The 19,304-nt window shown below is 35.5% G+C and overlaps 1 protein-coding gene across 8 annotated transcripts in view; it reads left to right on the top strand.

Moving 5' to 3' along the window:
* LOC123710988 (trehalase-like) overlaps positions 1-19,304 on the top strand; it is a 55,718-nt gene that overhangs the window by 18,611 nt on the left and 17,803 nt on the right. For 7 of the 8 annotated variants that reach the window (XM_045663346.1, XM_045663345.1, XM_045663348.1 and 4 more), the window contains exons 2-10: positions 6,042-6,306; positions 15,295-15,432; positions 15,678-15,790; positions 16,505-16,660; positions 17,325-17,490; positions 17,932-18,084; positions 18,166-18,243; positions 18,471-18,583; positions 18,978-19,144. In XM_045663346.1, the coding sequence (XP_045519302.1) occupies positions 6,233-6,306; positions 15,295-15,432; positions 15,678-15,790; positions 16,505-16,660; positions 17,325-17,490; positions 17,932-18,084; positions 18,166-18,243; positions 18,471-18,583; positions 18,978-19,144 (1,158 nt within the window). In that variant the 5' untranslated portion in view covers positions 6,042-6,232. Of the gene's footprint in view, positions 1-221; positions 407-6,041; positions 6,307-15,294; positions 15,433-15,677; positions 15,791-16,504; positions 16,661-17,324; positions 17,491-17,931; positions 18,085-18,165; positions 18,244-18,470; positions 18,584-18,977; positions 19,145-19,304 lie in introns of those variants that run through there. The other variant, XM_045663347.1, reaches the window with a different exon arrangement.

Consider the following 19,304-nt stretch of genomic DNA (forward strand, 5'->3'; position numbering starts at 1 on the left):
TTAAGAGGCTCGCCTGATGGGAAATGACGAACGAGTCCTCTTCTATAAAAATAGTTGACTTGAATGTAATTGCTTTTGGCATTATTATCATTGACGTCAGTGGGGGTGTGACATTGAGCATGTGAACATTGTCGTAATCAAAGGAATTTTGTGGGTGGGTCTTCACGTGACACTTTATTATTGACTAGACAGTAATGATCATTGATGGATCATTGTGCTTCAGATGTTGTTTGAAATTGGGTGTTATGCGATAGTTTGTCCATTGTTTAAATGATGTTATGTGTAAAATTCGAATGCGTTATCTATTGGGCCTGAATCAAGTGGTTCTTTATACTGTTTCTCAGTAAGGGTGAAGTGTCATTTTAGTATATATTATCAGCCGGCACTTGCAAGATAATCAGTGAAGGTATGTAAGCACTCTTCGTTTGACGTCAGTTCTTTGAATAAAATTTACCTAATTACGCAAATAATTTAACTTATGACTATTTTTTTTTACTTTAGCGGTTTCTGCTTCTACGCTTTGTCAGTTTTTATATAGCAAATTATAACATTGCCCTCACGAATAGTGCGCAAAACGCTGCGCAGACGCAACACGGAACTCTAAACTGTGCTCTTCCGGTGCTCGATTTACGAACCAATTGAGCTGAGTACCAATTGGAAGATTACAGGTTACCTTAGGCCAACCTTGCTCCTTCTAGCAGTTTCCAAAGAAGATACTAACTACTACTACTGGTTTTAATTAAGTGTTTTTTGGATTAGAATTTGATGGTGTTAGATTTTTTCGATGCTCAGCAGGATTTTTAAACAAATGTTCTGCTTTATATAATGTTTTTTTATATATATTTTCTTACCTATCTATCTATATCTCACTCAATGTAAGATACGTTACACATAAAATTTAATGCTTGCAAATGTTTGTCGAAATTGGATGTACATAATGACTTTTTTTATAAGGCTTGGTTTGGGTTTTATAAGGCCGAAGCTTTCTATATTAATAACATGACCGCCTCTTTCGAATAATTTTCTTAATGATTATACATAATCCCAAGTTCTTAGTCAACTTATTGCATGTTTTTTAATTTGTAATAAATTTAAATGCTCTTAACATTAACTAGAAAACTGACTAGTAATTTTTTGACAGTATTAGTTGTATTTCAAATTCAAATAAAATTCATATAAAAAAATTAACTTTATTCATATAGGTAACCACTTATGAACGTCAAAAGAAAAATGTTAAATTGATTCTAAATTTACATTTACTACATTTAGGTCGTAAGTCAAGAGCGTACAGCGGGCGAGAAGGCCTGGCAAGAAACTCTCCGTCACTCTTTTTAATCGCCAAGTTTTAAGTCTTACAAATTGTTGGTAAGGCAGAGCAGCAATAAATATTAGAACGGGATCCAATCATTATTTTATTAATCATTACATTATTTATCCATTATTCCAGGATTATTCAAATCATCGTCAAATTCATAAAAAGCTTTATTGATTAATTTAGGTTTAACGAGAGTTAGACGATGCTCTAATTTCCCTTGGGACTTTGTTGTAAACGAATATCCATACAATGTTTATCTTGTGGAGCTCTCACTGTGTATTGCTGCCTTTTAACATAAATGAATTACTACTACATTGAAAAATTATTACAGTGAATTAAGATTTCGGATGGATTTGGAAAAAAATAATAGTAAATAAATTATAAGTATTAATATAAAATCTTTTGTTATTGGTGTTTTAAGTGAATCTTTTGACGTTTATTTACGTCATTCCTGTCATGGTACATCAAAGGACGACGCCATCTTGTATCTTGTGTTTTGGCGGGTGATTGAAATAATATTTTTTTAAACCAATACTTTTAATAAAAACTTGTATTTGTAGTTGGTTTTAGTCACAAATAAATAATCAGAAATGCTTTTTAAACTGTTGCCAAATGTTTCCATATCCGAAAGTAATCTAACCGTCTTAAAAGGGTGACTTCATACGTGGTTCACGATGAGCCTGCCATTGCCTCCTGTTATAAAGTATTTGAAATGACTGTTTCAAGTAAAAATACAACGATGTAGTTTTTTACGTTTAATGTATAATAATGCAAATCATTCTTTACAATAGCAATAAATTTCCCACGCTTCACATACCTTGGCGATTACTTATTTAAAATTAGATTTGTATATATGAAAATAAAAATTCAAATGTCTTTAAAATAGTTGAACACTTTTTTACGTAGGATCCGAAAATAATTCTTCTGTGTATTGGAAAATCTGGCGTTGAAGTCATGACTATGTGATGCACAAAGCAATTCACTCCTATCTTCTGTTGGGTTAAACATAAGGAAGCCGGCATTTGGCCGCCAATTCGACTTAGGCTCCTTCAAAAAAAGAGCGTAAAAATTCTTAAAAGGCCGGCAACGCAATTACATGGTCTCTGTCATTGAAACTTAATATTAGATAAGCTTATTGCCTGTTTGCTCCATGATTTATAAAAAAAATACAAACTTAACGCTAACGTTTGGATTGACATACGGGAGTCAATTGGAGGTGAGCCTAAATCTTACGCAATCCAAATAACGTGTCAGGCACACAAGTCCTTCAAAATAATCTGGGAGTACGAGGCTTGTCATGCCACTGAATTCAAATGGGATACTATAACGCGATATCCCTATAGCGCGTTTTCGTATAACTCGATTTCCGTACCCATATGACGCGGAGGTTTCTCGAGTTATATATCTGTAGTATAATTCTGCAAGAGTTCTGTCATAATAAAAGCAAATATTAAACACCATGAATATTTGAAAAACTAAGAAATGGAAATCCAAGCAGTAGGTATATAATGTAAAACTAAACGATATTCTTTGGTAATCTCGGCCATATATAGTCCACCATGGTATATTAAAAGTAAAGGTACAAGGATCTTAATGTGGATACACTCTCAGCTCACTTATACCATGTAAATACTGAGGCAATCCAACTTTTTGATGCAACAGGAACAAGACCTTTTGAGTTACTAAAACTAGTGTAGTAAATATGAGTGCAAGGTATCTCGGAGAAACGGAAGTGTTGTGTAGAATATTAAGTCAACATAATATTACTTATTAGTGAATAATATACTAAACAAAAATATATATATCTGTAGTGTGAAATTTATAATGATTTGTCCATAATTAGTATACGCAATAAGGTACGCAACCTTTGCACTTGTTTCAATTGTGTTGTTATAAAAGCGTGTTATAGGGGTGGTTGTTAATGTTTTCTTTGGTATCGTATTGGGTAGGTAACTAGTAGGAATGTCCTTGTAAATTTACTATAGCTGATAACCCGGTGACACACAAGCACGTATTACATAATAATATCTACTTAGTAACAAAGTATTTAATTACGCGAGTCAGCAATAACACCTGTCAACACTGGTACTAAAATTAAAAACGCTAGATATACAATATAAAATATCACACAATTATACATTTACAGTCTTTTAGACGAGGAACCAGTTACTCACTGAAGTATTTTAGCTCGTTTAATAAAGTATTTATTTTATTAAACGAGCCCTCTGGAATTGAGAGTGCCCATAGGCGGTTTCACTTAACATTGTTGAGCCTTCCGCCCGTTTGATTTATTCTATAAATTAAAACGTAAAAATATTGAATTTAACTCGAATTTTCAAATGTTTTTTTTAAATCGTGCTCACCTACATATCACGACTTACTTATGAAATTATACATAACCTCTATTGAAGTATAATTAACACAGCACGGTTCTTTCTCGATTCATCACCGTTAACAAATTGCCTGGCGCGGGGGTCTGTAAATTTATTTCCCAACACTAAAAAAACAAGCTGAGTTACTATGCGCAAAAATTAGAGTGAAAAAAGTTTCGGGAAAAGCGGCAAGTCTCTGACCAAAAACTGACATGTCAGCCTGGTCACCTACGTGCGAGTATGAATTTCAGAAATATTCTACAATACATGGGTTGTAGTACCACTTTTTTATAGCTACAAGCTTACTGGACGCCCAAATAGGGCAGTTATTCCAGCCCATGGACACACGTTGAAGTGGGTTCGTTGTCGGCCTTTCAGGGAGGAGTGTACTCTATAAACAATTGAAGGTCGTATCTCCCGGGAAGACCCCCACCGGCAGTCAATTCTGCAGTTCGCTAGTTCGCAAAAGAAAGTTCATTTGGGAAGCGGTCCGTAGAAGACTTCCAGCCCTCAAGGTGATGCTGCTGCTTCACAATTAACGTCCTTTCTTTATATATTATAAATCGCATAATTAAAATGAACAATACGATCATATCTATACGTCATAACCGGATGTGACGTAGTTCGTTTGTTTGTCGAGAATTGCTGGACTAGATGTGATTAGCTAAATTTCAGTCGTGTTTGAATTGATCGACTTTAACTATATGTTAATTTACATACAATAATTGTGCTTTGTACACTATCAGCATATAAAGGCTAAAGGTAGCTTGGTGTTCTCAGCAAGGAGACGGTACCCATCAGGCCCATCGATAGCAACCGTATAAACCGCTTATTCGTCCCCGCGTGGAGTACCAGCTCCTTTCACTTGACCGTATTCAACGAAGAGCGGTTTCAATCGTCGATAACCAGCTACCTGCAGAAGTATTTCCGAACCAATTTGACTTACGGTTCAAGAAAAGAACGTACCAATTAATAAAAAGCTGGCACTCACAAGCCACAAGTGTCCATGCTTTATCACTTAACATCAGGTGAGCCTCCTGCCCACCAAAAAGATATTTAAAAAGTAGAAACCTCTAAGTTTTTTAGGAAGCTCGACAAACAAATCGATTGAACTTTTACTAAAAATTTTATGTTTCTAAATAAAATTTTTACATATGAAGAATGAAATAAACGTTCGTAGTTCATAAATGTTGAAGTAATATTCTTAAAGAGGTCAGGCACAAAAGGCCAGAATGTAAGCCCGCATGTCGACAGAATTCTAAGATACGGGTTGCATTTTTCAATGCATAAAAATCTAATCATAAAACTATTTTTGTTATAATTAAGTTAATTTATCGTTCTACCTAGAAGCCTAGAGAGCCAAAGGGATAGGGTACAATACCTACGCCGTATACGCACGTCTTGTTTGAAGAATCTTCGGCAAAGGTTTGGTCAAAGCACCATGTCTTATGCGCGGTACCCATAATCAAAGTAGCGTTAATGATCGTCAATATTTAAAAAGAGATTTAAGAAGTAGACTCTTTAGTCATTATAAAAAGTTATTCGTGCATCATTTCGGAAGTAAAAAAATCTATCATTGCATTACTAGTGATAACGGTCCCGACTTAGTTATGATTTTTTTTGTATTCGTTATAGTTTCCTTAATATCTGAATTACTGTTCGGGAACTCAACTTCCAATAGCTATTTTGTATGCAATCCCGATCTAATTCTCTCAATATCCGTCCTAATGGCGCTATCGTGGGAATGCGGTACAAAGACTCGACATTGAAAAAGGATCGCAATTGCTAGCTATTAGACTCTAGATCGATGATTGAAGGATTTTAGAGTCTTTTTCGGGCTAATGGCAGGGAGTGGTGCCAAAGAAGGGAATTAATGGGATGATAAAAATATGTATATTTTAATGTAAAGAGATAAAACCTTTTTTTATTTATTTATTTATGTATTATGGAGGGCAACTGGCAGCCTTATCGCTTTCGAGCGATCTCTTCCAGGCAACCAATGTGAAATAAAAATTGGATAAGGAAGTGCAAAAAGATATAAGACATATATAGACAAAACGAATGGAACAAAACAATTGTGAATAGGACAATATTAATAACAGGACACATGAAAAAGAAAAAATGCACATGAATCACGATAATTTTTATTTTTATTGAATTTTTTTGTATGTTCTCCGATTATAGGCAGCCTAGACCAATTTGAAAATTATTTGCTGAAATATTTAATACGAAATATTAATTTATATTATCTGAACATCTCAATAACTACTATTATTTGTGTTGTTAATTTATATAAGAACGCTATAGGCTACACAGCTAATAATACAGACCATAACATTTTTTTATTGTTTCAGACCTAGGGCACACGCTGTGCCCTCTACAACCATACATCATACAGCCGTCAAAGATGACCATACAACTACTAAGAAGAAAACAGTTTAGAGTGTTAAATACGTACCTAAACACATAGGACAAACTAGTTATTTTTAGTGTTCCTTTTTGAGTGATATTAGTGTATAAGTGCCATTGATAGTTAAATATAACAATGTTGTTAAGTGTATTGCTATTTGTGGCTGTTGTGGGAGCTGATAGGAGCAATCTACCTCCAACTTGTGATAGGTGAGTTTTATTAATACCTTATACCAATTTAAAAATATACTTTATTAAGATTAAAATGACCTTATACAATTCTCAATTTGAAATTATATAACTCGTTTTTGTCACAAGACGTTTGAATTTGGCAAAATTTGATACTGAATGCTATCTATATAATAAAAACATGAATCACTATTTCCCTTGGTCACGGCATCACGCTTGAAAGGGTGGACCGTATTCGCAAATTCTTTGTTAGGAGAAGGTTCATATAAAAAAAAATTAGGAAAATAGCGCGGAAATTAGAAAATTTAAGAATACTTAACCACCATATTAAGTAATCATCAAAAGTAATGCTTCGATTATATTGATAAAATAAATATGAAATAATTACAGTCGCTAATTGTTTGTTGCATTAATCTTGAAAATTCATAGTTTTCACATGGCCAGTTATGTGTCCCATGTCGGAATACCAACAAATCTATTCATATACTCGCCAGAAAAACAAACAAAGAATCTTGTATATCATAAAGCATTTTTAGTTAGTAATACCAATTCAAAATCAATATTACAGTTAAGACAGGACAACGTCTGTCAGGTCCGCTAGTTTACTTATAAAATACATTTTCCTAAATTTATAATATTGGACGTAATAGTATTATGCATTTTTATTTATTGGTTCTATTTTAAGTATATTTGTAAATACTCTATGTTTGTGTTAATAAAAATCAACAAGTTTTTGAAATATATATAAAAGCAAAGAAACAAAAATACATTTTAAAGAATTTGCATCAAAGACTGTTTTCTGCTTAGTTAACGAACACTTTTGGCCTAGTGGATTCAGCGTGCGACTCTCATCCCTGAGGTCGTAGGTTCGATCCCCGGGTGGTGCACCAATGGACTTTCTTTCTATGTGCGCATTAAACATTAGCTCGAACGGTGAAGGAAACCGGCTTGCCTTAAACCCAAAAAGTTGACGGTGTGCGTCAGGCACAGAAGGCTGATCACCTACTTGCCTATTAGATTAACAAATGATCATGAAACAGATACAGAAATCTGAGGCCCAGACCTAAAAAGGTTGTAGCGCCATTGATTTATTTTTATTTTAACGAACGAAAAAAAACTATGAAAATTAAATAAATATAATTCGCTATATATAATACCAATATCATTGAATCAGGCACAAGACGGAAGTTGACATGACCTTGGCACTCATTCATACACCTGTTAATCAGGAAATATGGAACTGCCATGAATCGGTGAGATTGTGACTCTTAACCCTGAGGTCGAGCATTCGAATCACGGCTGTGCATATTACAGTTGGCGGCAAATATAGCGAGAAAACCGGCATGCTTAATATCCAAAAAACGACGTACACAGAAACTTATACTGATCAACTTACCTAAAAAATAAGAAATCTGAGGTCAGGAAGAAGGATTGTAGCACTCCTTTTTATTTTTGTCAAATGTTTCTTTGCTTGCTTGTTGCCTAGTGTTGACCTATTGGCTACAGCGTACATCGCTGCGGTTATAGGTTCGATTGGCTTGAACGGTGAAGGAAAACATCGTGAGGAAACCGGCTTGCCTTAGACCCCAAAAAGTCGACGGCGTGTGTCAGGCACAGGAGGCTCACTTCCTATTAGATTGACGAATCATGAAATAGATAAATCAAGATACAGGTTTTATTATTAAAGAGCCGGCATAATGAGTGTCCACGAGTATCACTTAACATCAGGTGAGCCTACTGCCCGTTTGCCTCCCATTACACAAAATTGTTAACTTGATATCGGTAGTATTGGAATTACTTCAGTTGGGCACTTTTGTTTACACTTTTCTTCACTGATTCAATATTCACTTTAAAATTTTAGTAATAGCCCGGGTGTGCCAGTGCAGCTTGTTTTTATATCCTTTTCCCTACTTCGACACGATCCCCTCCGGGCTGACTATGACGTCAGTTAAATTAACAGGGTTTGTATGATTAAAAAGCTAACAAAATAATCTGGACCCAGACCTAAAAAGGTTGTAGCATTACTGGTTGATTTATTTAATTTAACTGTTACCATGTAATATTATTTATACAAAATTATACTTACGTAATCAGCTTCATTTTTCGGCTTGCAATCTATAGGACTCTTGCATTGTAAAGTATTGTCTTTTGTTAACATAGCTTTTACACATTGAAAGACCACGCACGGAACGTCGGAAAAATTTAAAATTATGTAAAATAATTATAAGTTTATAATAATACCTTCGATCCGGTAAAAAAATGTTTTCTTTCAATATTATAATCTTTATAAACACAGTTATTTACAATTAAACATACCCCTTGGAGGTTAAGTGTTCCAAACATTATAGGAAATTTTACGCAAACAAAAGTTTTTTTTTCCAAAAAAGCATGTTTTTTTTTAATTACGGCTCAGATGGTAATCGAAGTGGTCAAAATTCAATAGGAAATACAGTTAATAAAGTAATTTTAACAATTGTCATTGAAAAACAACATATATAGGAAAATAACAATTGAAACTTATGCAAACAGGAAAATTTACGAAAATGTCTTCATTATTATTTGAAATTAATACATATAATAGAACCTGTAGCACCGAAGACAAAGAAAAGTGGCGTAAAAATAAACAGGAAACACCACTCACCGACAGTCCTATGTCCCTTCACTTGTCTCCGTTAGAGAAGACCACGAATAAATGTTTAAGCACAAGCGTAAGCAGTGACCTCGCGGCGGCCTTTGCAAGTATTCTCTGCAGCACGGGAGTATAAAGAATCCTTCTACACTTGGGTATCGCATGAGAGACCGAGTGGTGTCATGGGAATTGGTGCGGAAAGGATAGAAAATGAGATCAGAGAGGACTATAGATACTTGGATTGCCTGAACATTGCCCCCTGCCTAAAAAACCTTTAGTTTTTTCATAAGGAAATTCTAATAATAATTAAAAGAGAAAATACATTTTTGAGGTACATAAAGATGTAATTACAAATGGGAAGTTCTTTAGCGGTTTGTAAAGCGGAGTTTTTAGCGGATTTATTGGTTCGGTAACTTTAGATTCGTTTACAGGATAATCTGGTAAGTCATACAAGTGCGGTATCGTAGGATGAGGACTTGAAAGTTACATTTTTGTATAACTGATCGCACTATGCTGCGGCAAGATAGTATCCAACGCTGTCGGAGTATCGCCAAAGTGACTGGACCAACGAGACAGTTAAGACGGTTATAATAGGAAATAATTAACTCAATTATCCCGAATATGATGATTTTTTCGTCTACCCTAACCTCTAACTAACCCTTATAAACCCATCAACATCTAGAAAAAGGAATAGTCTTTGAATAGAACGTGAGCAGCAGCAACTAGTTTTAATGTTATGGATTAAATCAGAGAAGTAAAAAAAAAAAACTTAAAATTCTGCATTTGAGCAAAATTCATATTAGTAGATTTAGAAAGTCGTTTTCAAAAATGGTATATCCATACCACTGTATGGAGAAAGAACAACCAAGAAGAAACTCGTATTGGGTCCCAACCACTCCACCATTAGCGGTAATAGAAACTATTTTTCTTTCTTCTACATCAACTGCTGCTTCAGTGTTTATTTACGTAATTGGCCAGTCAGATGAGTCCAATTCTAATCATTTTGGGCCAGTTTACTAAATAGATTTTTGGCAATCACTAGGATTGTGATCACCCGCAGCCGATCAGAAACGATTTTTGTAATGCGAGTAACAAACGGTCTTAAAGCGGTGCGGGGATGCGGAAATCCAATGTAATATAACCATTGAATCAGTTATACAAATAATGACGTTTCTTCTAAGTATCTATTACCCACAGAACTAGCTTAGATTAGCTTAGACTAGCTTAGACATGAGTTAATAGGCAAAGTTCTAGTCTAGCAACGGAAATGGTTTTAAGCGGTGCAATTTTCGACTTAGCGAATGATAGGCGGAGAGTGTGTTGTCAATGTCAATGTGTTTTACGTCTTTAAATAAACATCACTGGCTTTTACACTGGCATCCGCAAAGGCAATGATGGAAATTATAGATTTTTCTCCAATCCTTAAATGGCAATGAACACGTAGCTGTCGTAAACATGGAAGATTCTGAATATTCATCCCAGTCTATTTTAAGCTCATGTAGTTTTATTTATTTATTAACACACATATTATAAAACAAAACCAGCAAATACATATATTTCATGTGACTAAAGAATGCTTAAAAAATAGTATTTTATTAATAATGGGTTTGTTATTCTTCCTTTATATTAAATATTTATTATAATGATCAATGAATCTTAGAACTTAGAACTTATAATCTAGAATTTAGTATGAGTTTGTACTTTGTTATATTTTTTGTATAAATAAAACTGTGATTTATGTTTATGCTTGAATGTGTATTCCGTTTTTGGCTTTTGTGTATAATGTAATTGTTTGAATATTGTTTAATGAGTAGCTGTAGGAATACTTTATTAAAATAAAATAAAACACACAATATACGAAGTCAAAACAGGTTACTTAAATAAACAATATATATGAAACAGCAAACATAAGTAGGTACATTAAAAGAAAAAATTAAATAAAAGAAAACTTAAATTTTACATTAAACAAATGACAGCTAATACTTTATATTTCTAAGAAAAAACTAAATTGTTGCTGCTAAACTAAGTCAAAGTCTTCCCGCTTCTTCAAATATTTCCTCACATCCTCTTTGGCGAGGTGGAAAATATCAACATCCTCATATTCCTCCTCCTCCTCCCCTCCGAAGCACATGGAACAATTGTGAGTATAATGTCGCGTATGGTGGAGGAATTTTTAGAGAAATTAACGAGCAAATGGAGGCTCAATCATGAATGTTGTGCAAAAATAATAACTGACATTCTAATGAGTCTAAACTAAAATATTTGCAAGTATCTGCATAACTATTGATACTGTTTAAAACCAAGGAATTTCACAAACTTTTTTGTATATTTTATACAATTTATGTTTTTAAATAACTTGCATGTCCGCTTGACAAATCCTAGTTGCTTAAATGCTTTGCCTGTTATGTCATTGATACGGTCTGATAAGCCCATTTCTTCTTCATATATATATTTTTGGCTAATTACCGTGTTAACCGGGATAACTGTATGTGTATTGCAAAGCAAACTAAAATACGAAATTTCTACCACATTATTTACTTGATCTTTGACATTTATAATGTTAATTACTATCTTCAGTAATTTAATGGTTCAATTATTATCTCGTTTAATTAGTATATTAACAGCTAAGTCTATTTTTAACTTAGTGCGTATCGATTCCTAAAAGCCTCGCAACGCATTCGCGAGCCTACGGCAGTGTTGGTAAATTTGACGATTGTAATAATCCTAATCCTTGGTATTGATTTGCTCCAGTTGAAACAATTTGTATGACTCAAAACTTGGCGATTAAATAGAGGGGCGTAGTTCTTGCCAGTTCTTGTTACCCGCTCTACGACCTTGACTTGCGAACTGGTAGTAAATGTAAATTTAGAATCAATTTAACTTCTTTTCTGTTGTCGTTCATAAGTACTTGTTTATCTATATGAATAAAGTTATTTTAAGTTTAAGTTATTATATAATAACATGTTATTCATCTATGTGATAAACTAAACCAAATCGATAGCAAAATTTATATAAATTTTCACTATTAAAGTTTACGTTCGGGCGGGTCGCAAGCAATAAATAAGTGTTCACGTAATGTTTTAATTTTTTTTAATCGCTAATGACCTTGACCATACCTACTCCTATTTCTGCCTTACAGTTCAGTAGATCGCCATTTCAATATCAATGACATCAGTGCCTTAACATAATAGCTGGTCTTGGTTGAATACCAAGGTTTATTTACGAACGTAAATTCGTATGGAAATGTGGTACACACCTGGAGTAAGAATGCATGACTTCAGGGTTAAGTTTGAGTTACCATTGACTTAAAATCAGTGGCGCTACAACATATTTAGGTCTGGGCCTCAGATTCATGATCATTTGTTAATTTAATAGGCCAGTAGGTGATCAGCCTTCTCTGATCTGATCTTCTATGCCTGACTTTTTTTTGGGTCTAAGGCAATCCGGTTTTCTAACGATGTTTTTCTTCACCTTTCGAGCAAATGTTAAATGCGCACATAGAAAGATAGTCCATTGTTGCACAGCCGGGGATCCAACCTACGACTTGGATGAGAGTCGCACGCTGAAGCCACGTTTTTTTTAATTTTTTTTTATGAGCTGAAAATCCACCCAGTCTTTCAAGACTGGGCGAATAGCCTCTATTGTTAAAGCACCAGCTCGAGGCGTAGCCAGGTCGTCCACAACCTTTCGAAAAGAGTTTCTCTGGCATGACGGCTTATATGTCCCGCTATTTCCCCCCACGAATGGTTCCCGCTTACTATTACCTCGGCTTTCACGCGGTATAATGCAGCGAGGAGTTCTACCTCCCGCTCCCAGGGAGGAGTGCCAGCTAACACACAGGCCGCCTCGAACGAGACGGTACGGTAACAGCGAGCTGCCCGAACTGCAATCACTCGCTGCGGCCTCCGTAAAAGCACACGATTAGTCCGCCTACTCAGCGCATCGTCCCAAATAGGGGCCCCGTATAGGGCCATACTGCGAATGATTCCACAGTACAGCCGACGCACACTCTGACATGGACCTCCAAGGTTAGGCAAGAGCTTGCCAAGTGCTCCTGCTGCTGTCACAAGTCTCTCTTCAAGAGATTTAAAATGGGGCTCCAAATTCCAGCGACCATCCAAAACAAGACCAAGATAATTCATGGAGGAGGCCACTGAAATTCTAACGCCTTCGACCACCAAAGCCGCCCCCGAAGGAGGACCCATCTTCGGGCCATGAAATACGCTGAAGCCACTGGGCCAACTCTGCTCTACCTACCATTGACTTAGCTATGTGAAATTCCAATACGTTTTCCTCATCCGGGATTCATACTTAGCGATGCGGTAATCAATCCTTTCAATTTACGCCGTGTTGAAAGGACTTACTTATGTTAAAACGGTGAAATCAAATTAATATATTTTAGGTATAAAAACTCTATTCAGAATATGAATAGATTTGTCTAAAACTTAGAGTACCACGGTTTTTAAAAGGCCAGCAATGCTCTCTTGCAATTTGTCTACGGACGGTGGTATCACTTAACCCCTATTATTTAAAAAAAAATATACATAAATCAAGTCCAAGGTCTATGATGATAAATGAGAGGAATATTTTCATATAAAATCTTAACATTACTAATTGAAATTAATTTGCATAACGCCAATTCTTTTCGCGAGACAAGGTCGTTTATAACACGATTCACTTCCCGATACTAGCAACACTCTTACATAATGACGAACACAGGTTATTTTTATTTCATAAGCAATCGGGCAGGAGGCTCGTTTGATGTTAAGTGATACCGCTCCCCATGGACACTCATAGAGCCAAAATGCTCGGAAGTACGATGCCAGACTTTTTAGAATTCGTACGCACTTTTCTTCAGACTCTAAGTCGAATTAGTTCGGACTTCACTAGGCATGTTCCACATTGTGGTGATGCGCGGCAAAAACTGCGTCAAGAAATGTTTGGTTGTGGAACGACGGACGTCGAGGTGATACGGATGGTATTTTGAATTCTGCCTTGACGTACGATAACTAAACTCAGCTGCAGGTATAAGTCCGAACAACTCCGCTGAACACTCCATGGTAAAGTGTACCAATGTAGATCCCTAAAGCAAACAGAATCTAAATGAGTTAGGAGAACGTACTAATCTAGACTTTAAGACCTTAGCCCTAAGGTCCAAATGGAACTCTAACAAGGACTGTATAAAAATGATGCGGAAAGTGGATAGGATAGCGCTTTCAAAATACAAATCGTCCTGTCTTCGAATTTTGTATGAATAATGTTACAGCGTCCCGGTGATCACCATCATTGGTCTGTTCGTAACACTGTTTTCCAAACATATAACCCAATTTTATACAAAAATAACTATTTTTTTAAGAACCTCTTATAGAGCCTCCTTAAACAGGCTCAATCTTTCTAGAGAGAGAAAAAATACAGTATTGTTTTCCCTGGTGTGCTTTTCCACCTTGTTACCCTGTTGTTCCATCTGTCATTGTTCATGCGAGCAGCCTATGTCCTGCAAGTGGGCCACAGGGCAGACAGATCGGTCTTGGGCGGCTCTCCTTATTTCACTCCAAGTCATTGCTTGATTCCTTGTGTGCACGTCACGGACTTAGACCTGTGGAGCGTATGGCCCATCAATTCCCCGTTCAGAATTCCAATTGTATCAATAATTTTCGTTTTCTGGTTTATGTCTGTATTTATCTTGTCCTTTAGTAACATACCGATAATGCTTATAAATTATCGTGCAACAATAAAATATTTGCTATCAACCAAGATCCTGATGTTATTTATGTGTAAACTAAAACCGGTAGTAACGAGAAAATACTATCACTAGAATGTACTAATAGCATAGTATCGAGAAGGCAATGACTCATACTTCATATACATGTATTTAGAAACGAAATGAATGAAACTTTATCAAACATTTGTTTTATTACCGAAATTGTGACCTCTATGATATAAGATTAATTACCAAGGCGATAGTGTCGATGTATAGTAATAATAATAATAATTCAGTAGCTCTAACCCACAATGGGTCTTTATTGACAAGTCGGTGATGATTCTATGCCTTCACAGTAGGAGCAAGTTTCATTTGCTCATATAAACATCCATTGCTCGTACTCGAACACACGACCTATCAGCATAATGCTATTGTCGAACCTTAAAGCTAAAAAAAATTAACGTAATTAATAAAAACCTTCCAATTACGAAGCCTTCCACGGTTAGTTAAGACATTTTCTTTTGCGAACAAAATCTCGGTGGAGGTCTTCCCTGAGAACGTATTTCTTAATTGTTCAGAGAAAGAGTAGACTCCTCCCTCAAAATCCATGGGAAGCGATGAATGCCTTTTCCGTCCGTCATAATATATAGTATTTTTTAAATTTATATACTGATTTCAGTACCATCTATTGCCATGGGCCATTACTGGAAACTGTACAAATGGCAGGCCTGTACAATGACTCGAAAACCTTCGTAGATATGAAGATAAAGTCGTCTCCAAAGATCACCATGGAACGCTTCCATGAAATGATGAACAGGTAACTTACAGTTTGACAGTATGCAAATGTATTTACGAAGTTTTATTTCTATCAGCAGGTTTTAGACGTATTTTAGTGACGAACATATGATGAGGTATTGAATGAATATGTTAATGTTGAACACAAAAGGCCCTCTTACAATTTAAAATACTTCGGACGAAAGCTTTGTTATTGCTATACAAAATATATTTTAATTTAATATTTTAGTGTCTGCGTCCATTTATTGTATAATACATAATTTCCAGGACAGGTTCCCGACCGACAAAGGCTGATATTTCTGAGTTTGTTAAAGCTAATTTCGACCCTGAGGGCTCAGAGTTCGAAGAATGGAAACCGACAGACTGGAAAAATAATCCTGGTAAGTTAAATTATATTTATAATTTAATATAAAGGAAGTCTTGGACACCTGTATCTTATCCACTTTCACGAACGGCTGCCAAACGTGGACATACACCACAAAAATAAAAAATAAACTAGTAGCATGCCAGAAAACGATGGAAGAAAGAGTACTAATATAATAACAATACAATAAGAGAAACAAAATATAGACGTGTTACACTATACCCTAAAACAGAAGTGGCAAGAGCGAGACATATAGCAAGATGTACAGATAAAAGGTGGACTGTAAAGACAGCCAGACAGACGTGGACAGCACCAAGGGGAAGAAGGAAAGACATCGCCCTGGAAAAATGTGGATAGAAGATATAATAGCGATAGCTGGAAGCAAATGGAGAATTTTTTTTTAAGCAGACAAGCATAAAGGTTAAATGTTGGTGGACTCAGTTTCCGCACTCTCATTAAATCCGTTGTGCCTAAAGTCCTGGCTAACTAAGCCAGAAGCACAGAAGTCCTTCAAGATGTGTGTACCAATTCTTAAAAGGACGACAGTTCTTGTGAGCCTTCTGGCAATGTGAGTCCAAGAGCGGGGCGGTATCACTTAACATCAGATCAGCCTCCAGCCCGTTTGCCTTCTATAGTGGAATAAATTTCTGGGTGAAGTATAGTTCTTTTAGGTTTCGAAACAAAGTGAAAAAATGTGATGTGTTTTATTAATTAATATTTACATTTACAGCGTTCCTAGAAAAAATTAAGGATCCCCTCCTTCACCAATGGGCTTCTGATCTGAATAAGTTATGGTTAGAGCTGGGCAGAAAGATGAAGGATGAGGTCAAGCAAAATCAGGATCTCTACTCTATAATTTATGTTGATAACCCGTTTATTGTACCTGGTAAGCACTTTTAAAATGTCATGCTGGGTTACTCTGTAAGGTCTATCCGGAAGCGATATTTAAATTACGGAGTAAGCCTGCTGTTCTTTCTCATGTTATGCTTCGGTCCCCTGTGACACAACAGCTCCGTATTCTGTAAATTTGATTGGCAAATACACTTATGTCCGCACTTCAACAGTGCAAGTGTTGGTCGCATACGCGCCGTTGATAATCTAATAAAAAGGCAAAAGGCTGGTCATTTATTATAAAAAGAAAAGGAAAGGAAAAGAAAAGAAAACTTAAAAAAAATCAACCACCAAAAGGAAAAAAGCAACCAGCCACCTTTGGGTCTGGGGATTCTATATATTTCGTGATCAGTTTTTTTATAAAGAAAAGTTGGTGATCAGTCTACTGACACACGCCATCAACTCAGGGTCTAAAGCAGACCGTCTTTCTCACCACTTTCCTTCACCATATGGGCGCGTGTTAAATGCATGCTTAGACACTCCATAACCGGGGATCTAAGTTACTTCCTCAGTCGAAAGACACTGAAATCATTCGGCCTTCACTGCTCTCACAGCTGTGCGTAGCAATAACGTCTCGTATTTTGGTTATATAAACAGAGCCTTACAGAATCCTCGCATCGATCTGAATAAATTAAAATCAAAATACTTGAATGTTTCAGGTGGACGATTCCGTGAGTTCTATTATTGGGATTCCTATTGGATCATCAAGGGTCTACTTCTTTCCGAGATGCATTCTACTGCTCGTGGGATGGTCAGCAATTTCCTGGATGTAGTCGACCGGATCGGCTTCATACCTAATGGAGGAAGAATTTATTATAAGATGAGGTAAAACATTTATATTACTTATACTATATATGAAAATTAAAAGGAATAATGTAAGTGTTCAGGCGCAAAGATTTAAATTGGCGTCTGATAGATGGTGACCGCAAAGGTGGTGCTTTCCTCGCTCTATAAATAAGTATCGCAATACAGCGAGAAAATGTCAGCGTTCAAGGTATACCACAGGGACCAATTTTTTTCAATTTGTTTTAATTTTATATTAATCCATTTTTAATAATAAATTAGTATGCTGGTTAATAATATTCCGAATATTGTATATTTATGCGTTGCATATAATAAATGTATTTCAAGGAAATGTTTATTTCTCCCCATTTCTCCCTAAATAAATTAAATTTCCCTAAAAGTTGGCTGTAAAATATTACTGTTTTCTTCATTTTTAGTCTGACTTTTGCAGCTTTCCGTTTTATAAGTTTTTTCAATTTTCAGATCTCAGCCACCACTACTAATTCCAATGGTAAAGTTAATTTTTGACGATTCCGGAGACATGGAATATTTGAGACAGCACATACATACTCTAGACCGCGAGTTCGACTATTGGGTCACAAATCACACTGTCGATTTTGAGCATGACGGACAAAAGTTAGTTATATGTTTGCTTTATTTTTTAAACAATTGAAATATATAAAAAAACTCTTTTTTATCTTATTTTAATACTTGCAGTTACCAACTTATGAGGTATACAGATATGTCGCAAGGACCCAGACCCGAAAGTTACAAAGAAGACATTGACTGTGCTAAGTAAGTTAACTTAACTTCCAAACTAAACGCGCGTATGTGGTGTACATATCACGTGACAAATGACGTCATTGACAATTTACTTCCCAGTACATAATCTTAAGCAAAATGAACGTAAAGGATAAGTTGTCAAAAGTCAAATATCTTTGTAGAAGCTGTGGTTGATTATTCTACTCCTTAGAGCCATAACCTAAAGCCGTCTTAAACCAAATGAACATTTAACTTTCCAGGCACTTTGACTCGCCTGATAAGAAAGAGGAATTGTACGCGGAACTGAAGGCTGCGGCGGAATCAGGGTGGGATTTCTCGTCTAGATGGTTTATACTCAATGGAACAAATAAGGGTACTGATATTGTCTATGTCCAATGCTAGAAATTTTTTTCCTTGACTTAAAGGTCTCGTTACCAGGCCATAAAACTATTAAAAAAAAATTCTCTAAACGATATACGATACAGTTTTAAACTATCTTTGTTTAGCTGATTCTAGTTTTTAACATTTGGAACAGGAATTAATAAGTTTTACAAACACCATTCCTTCCTTTAACAATATATTTGTTAAAAAAAAATAAAAAATATAACACAACGTTTTTTTAAAAACAAAAGTCAATATTCATCTATTGTGTTCCCAAAAATTTGCCCAATACTCATGAGGAATGGAAATCGCAAATTTATTATTACACGGTGGCCAGCTGTCGCGCATTTATAAACTTTAAATTTATCAAAATTATATTTTTACAGGGAATCTGACAAACCTTAAGACTCGGTCGATCATCCCAGTGGACTTGAATGCAATAATGTCTTGGAACGCTGAATTAATGGCTGACTTCCATTCGAAACTTGGAAACACGGCGAAGGCTGATTACTACAAAGATGTCCACGCTTCATTGTTGCAAGCTATTGAAAATGTAAGATGTCTCACAGGGTATCATACTTGGCTCAAGATGTTTGCTTATAATTAATAAAGATGACACAATTGTATCATCCATAATGTATTTCCACTAGTTGTTTAGCGCGGTTTCATCTATATTATGTTATGGATTTATTTTAAAACTATAGTAACTTCAA

The sequence above is a fragment of the Pieris brassicae genome, chromosome 6 (genome assembly GCF_905147105.1).
Source record: "Pieris brassicae chromosome 6, ilPieBrab1.1, whole genome shotgun sequence".
Lineage (NCBI taxonomy): Eukaryota > Metazoa > Arthropoda > Insecta > Lepidoptera > Pieridae > Pieris > Pieris brassicae.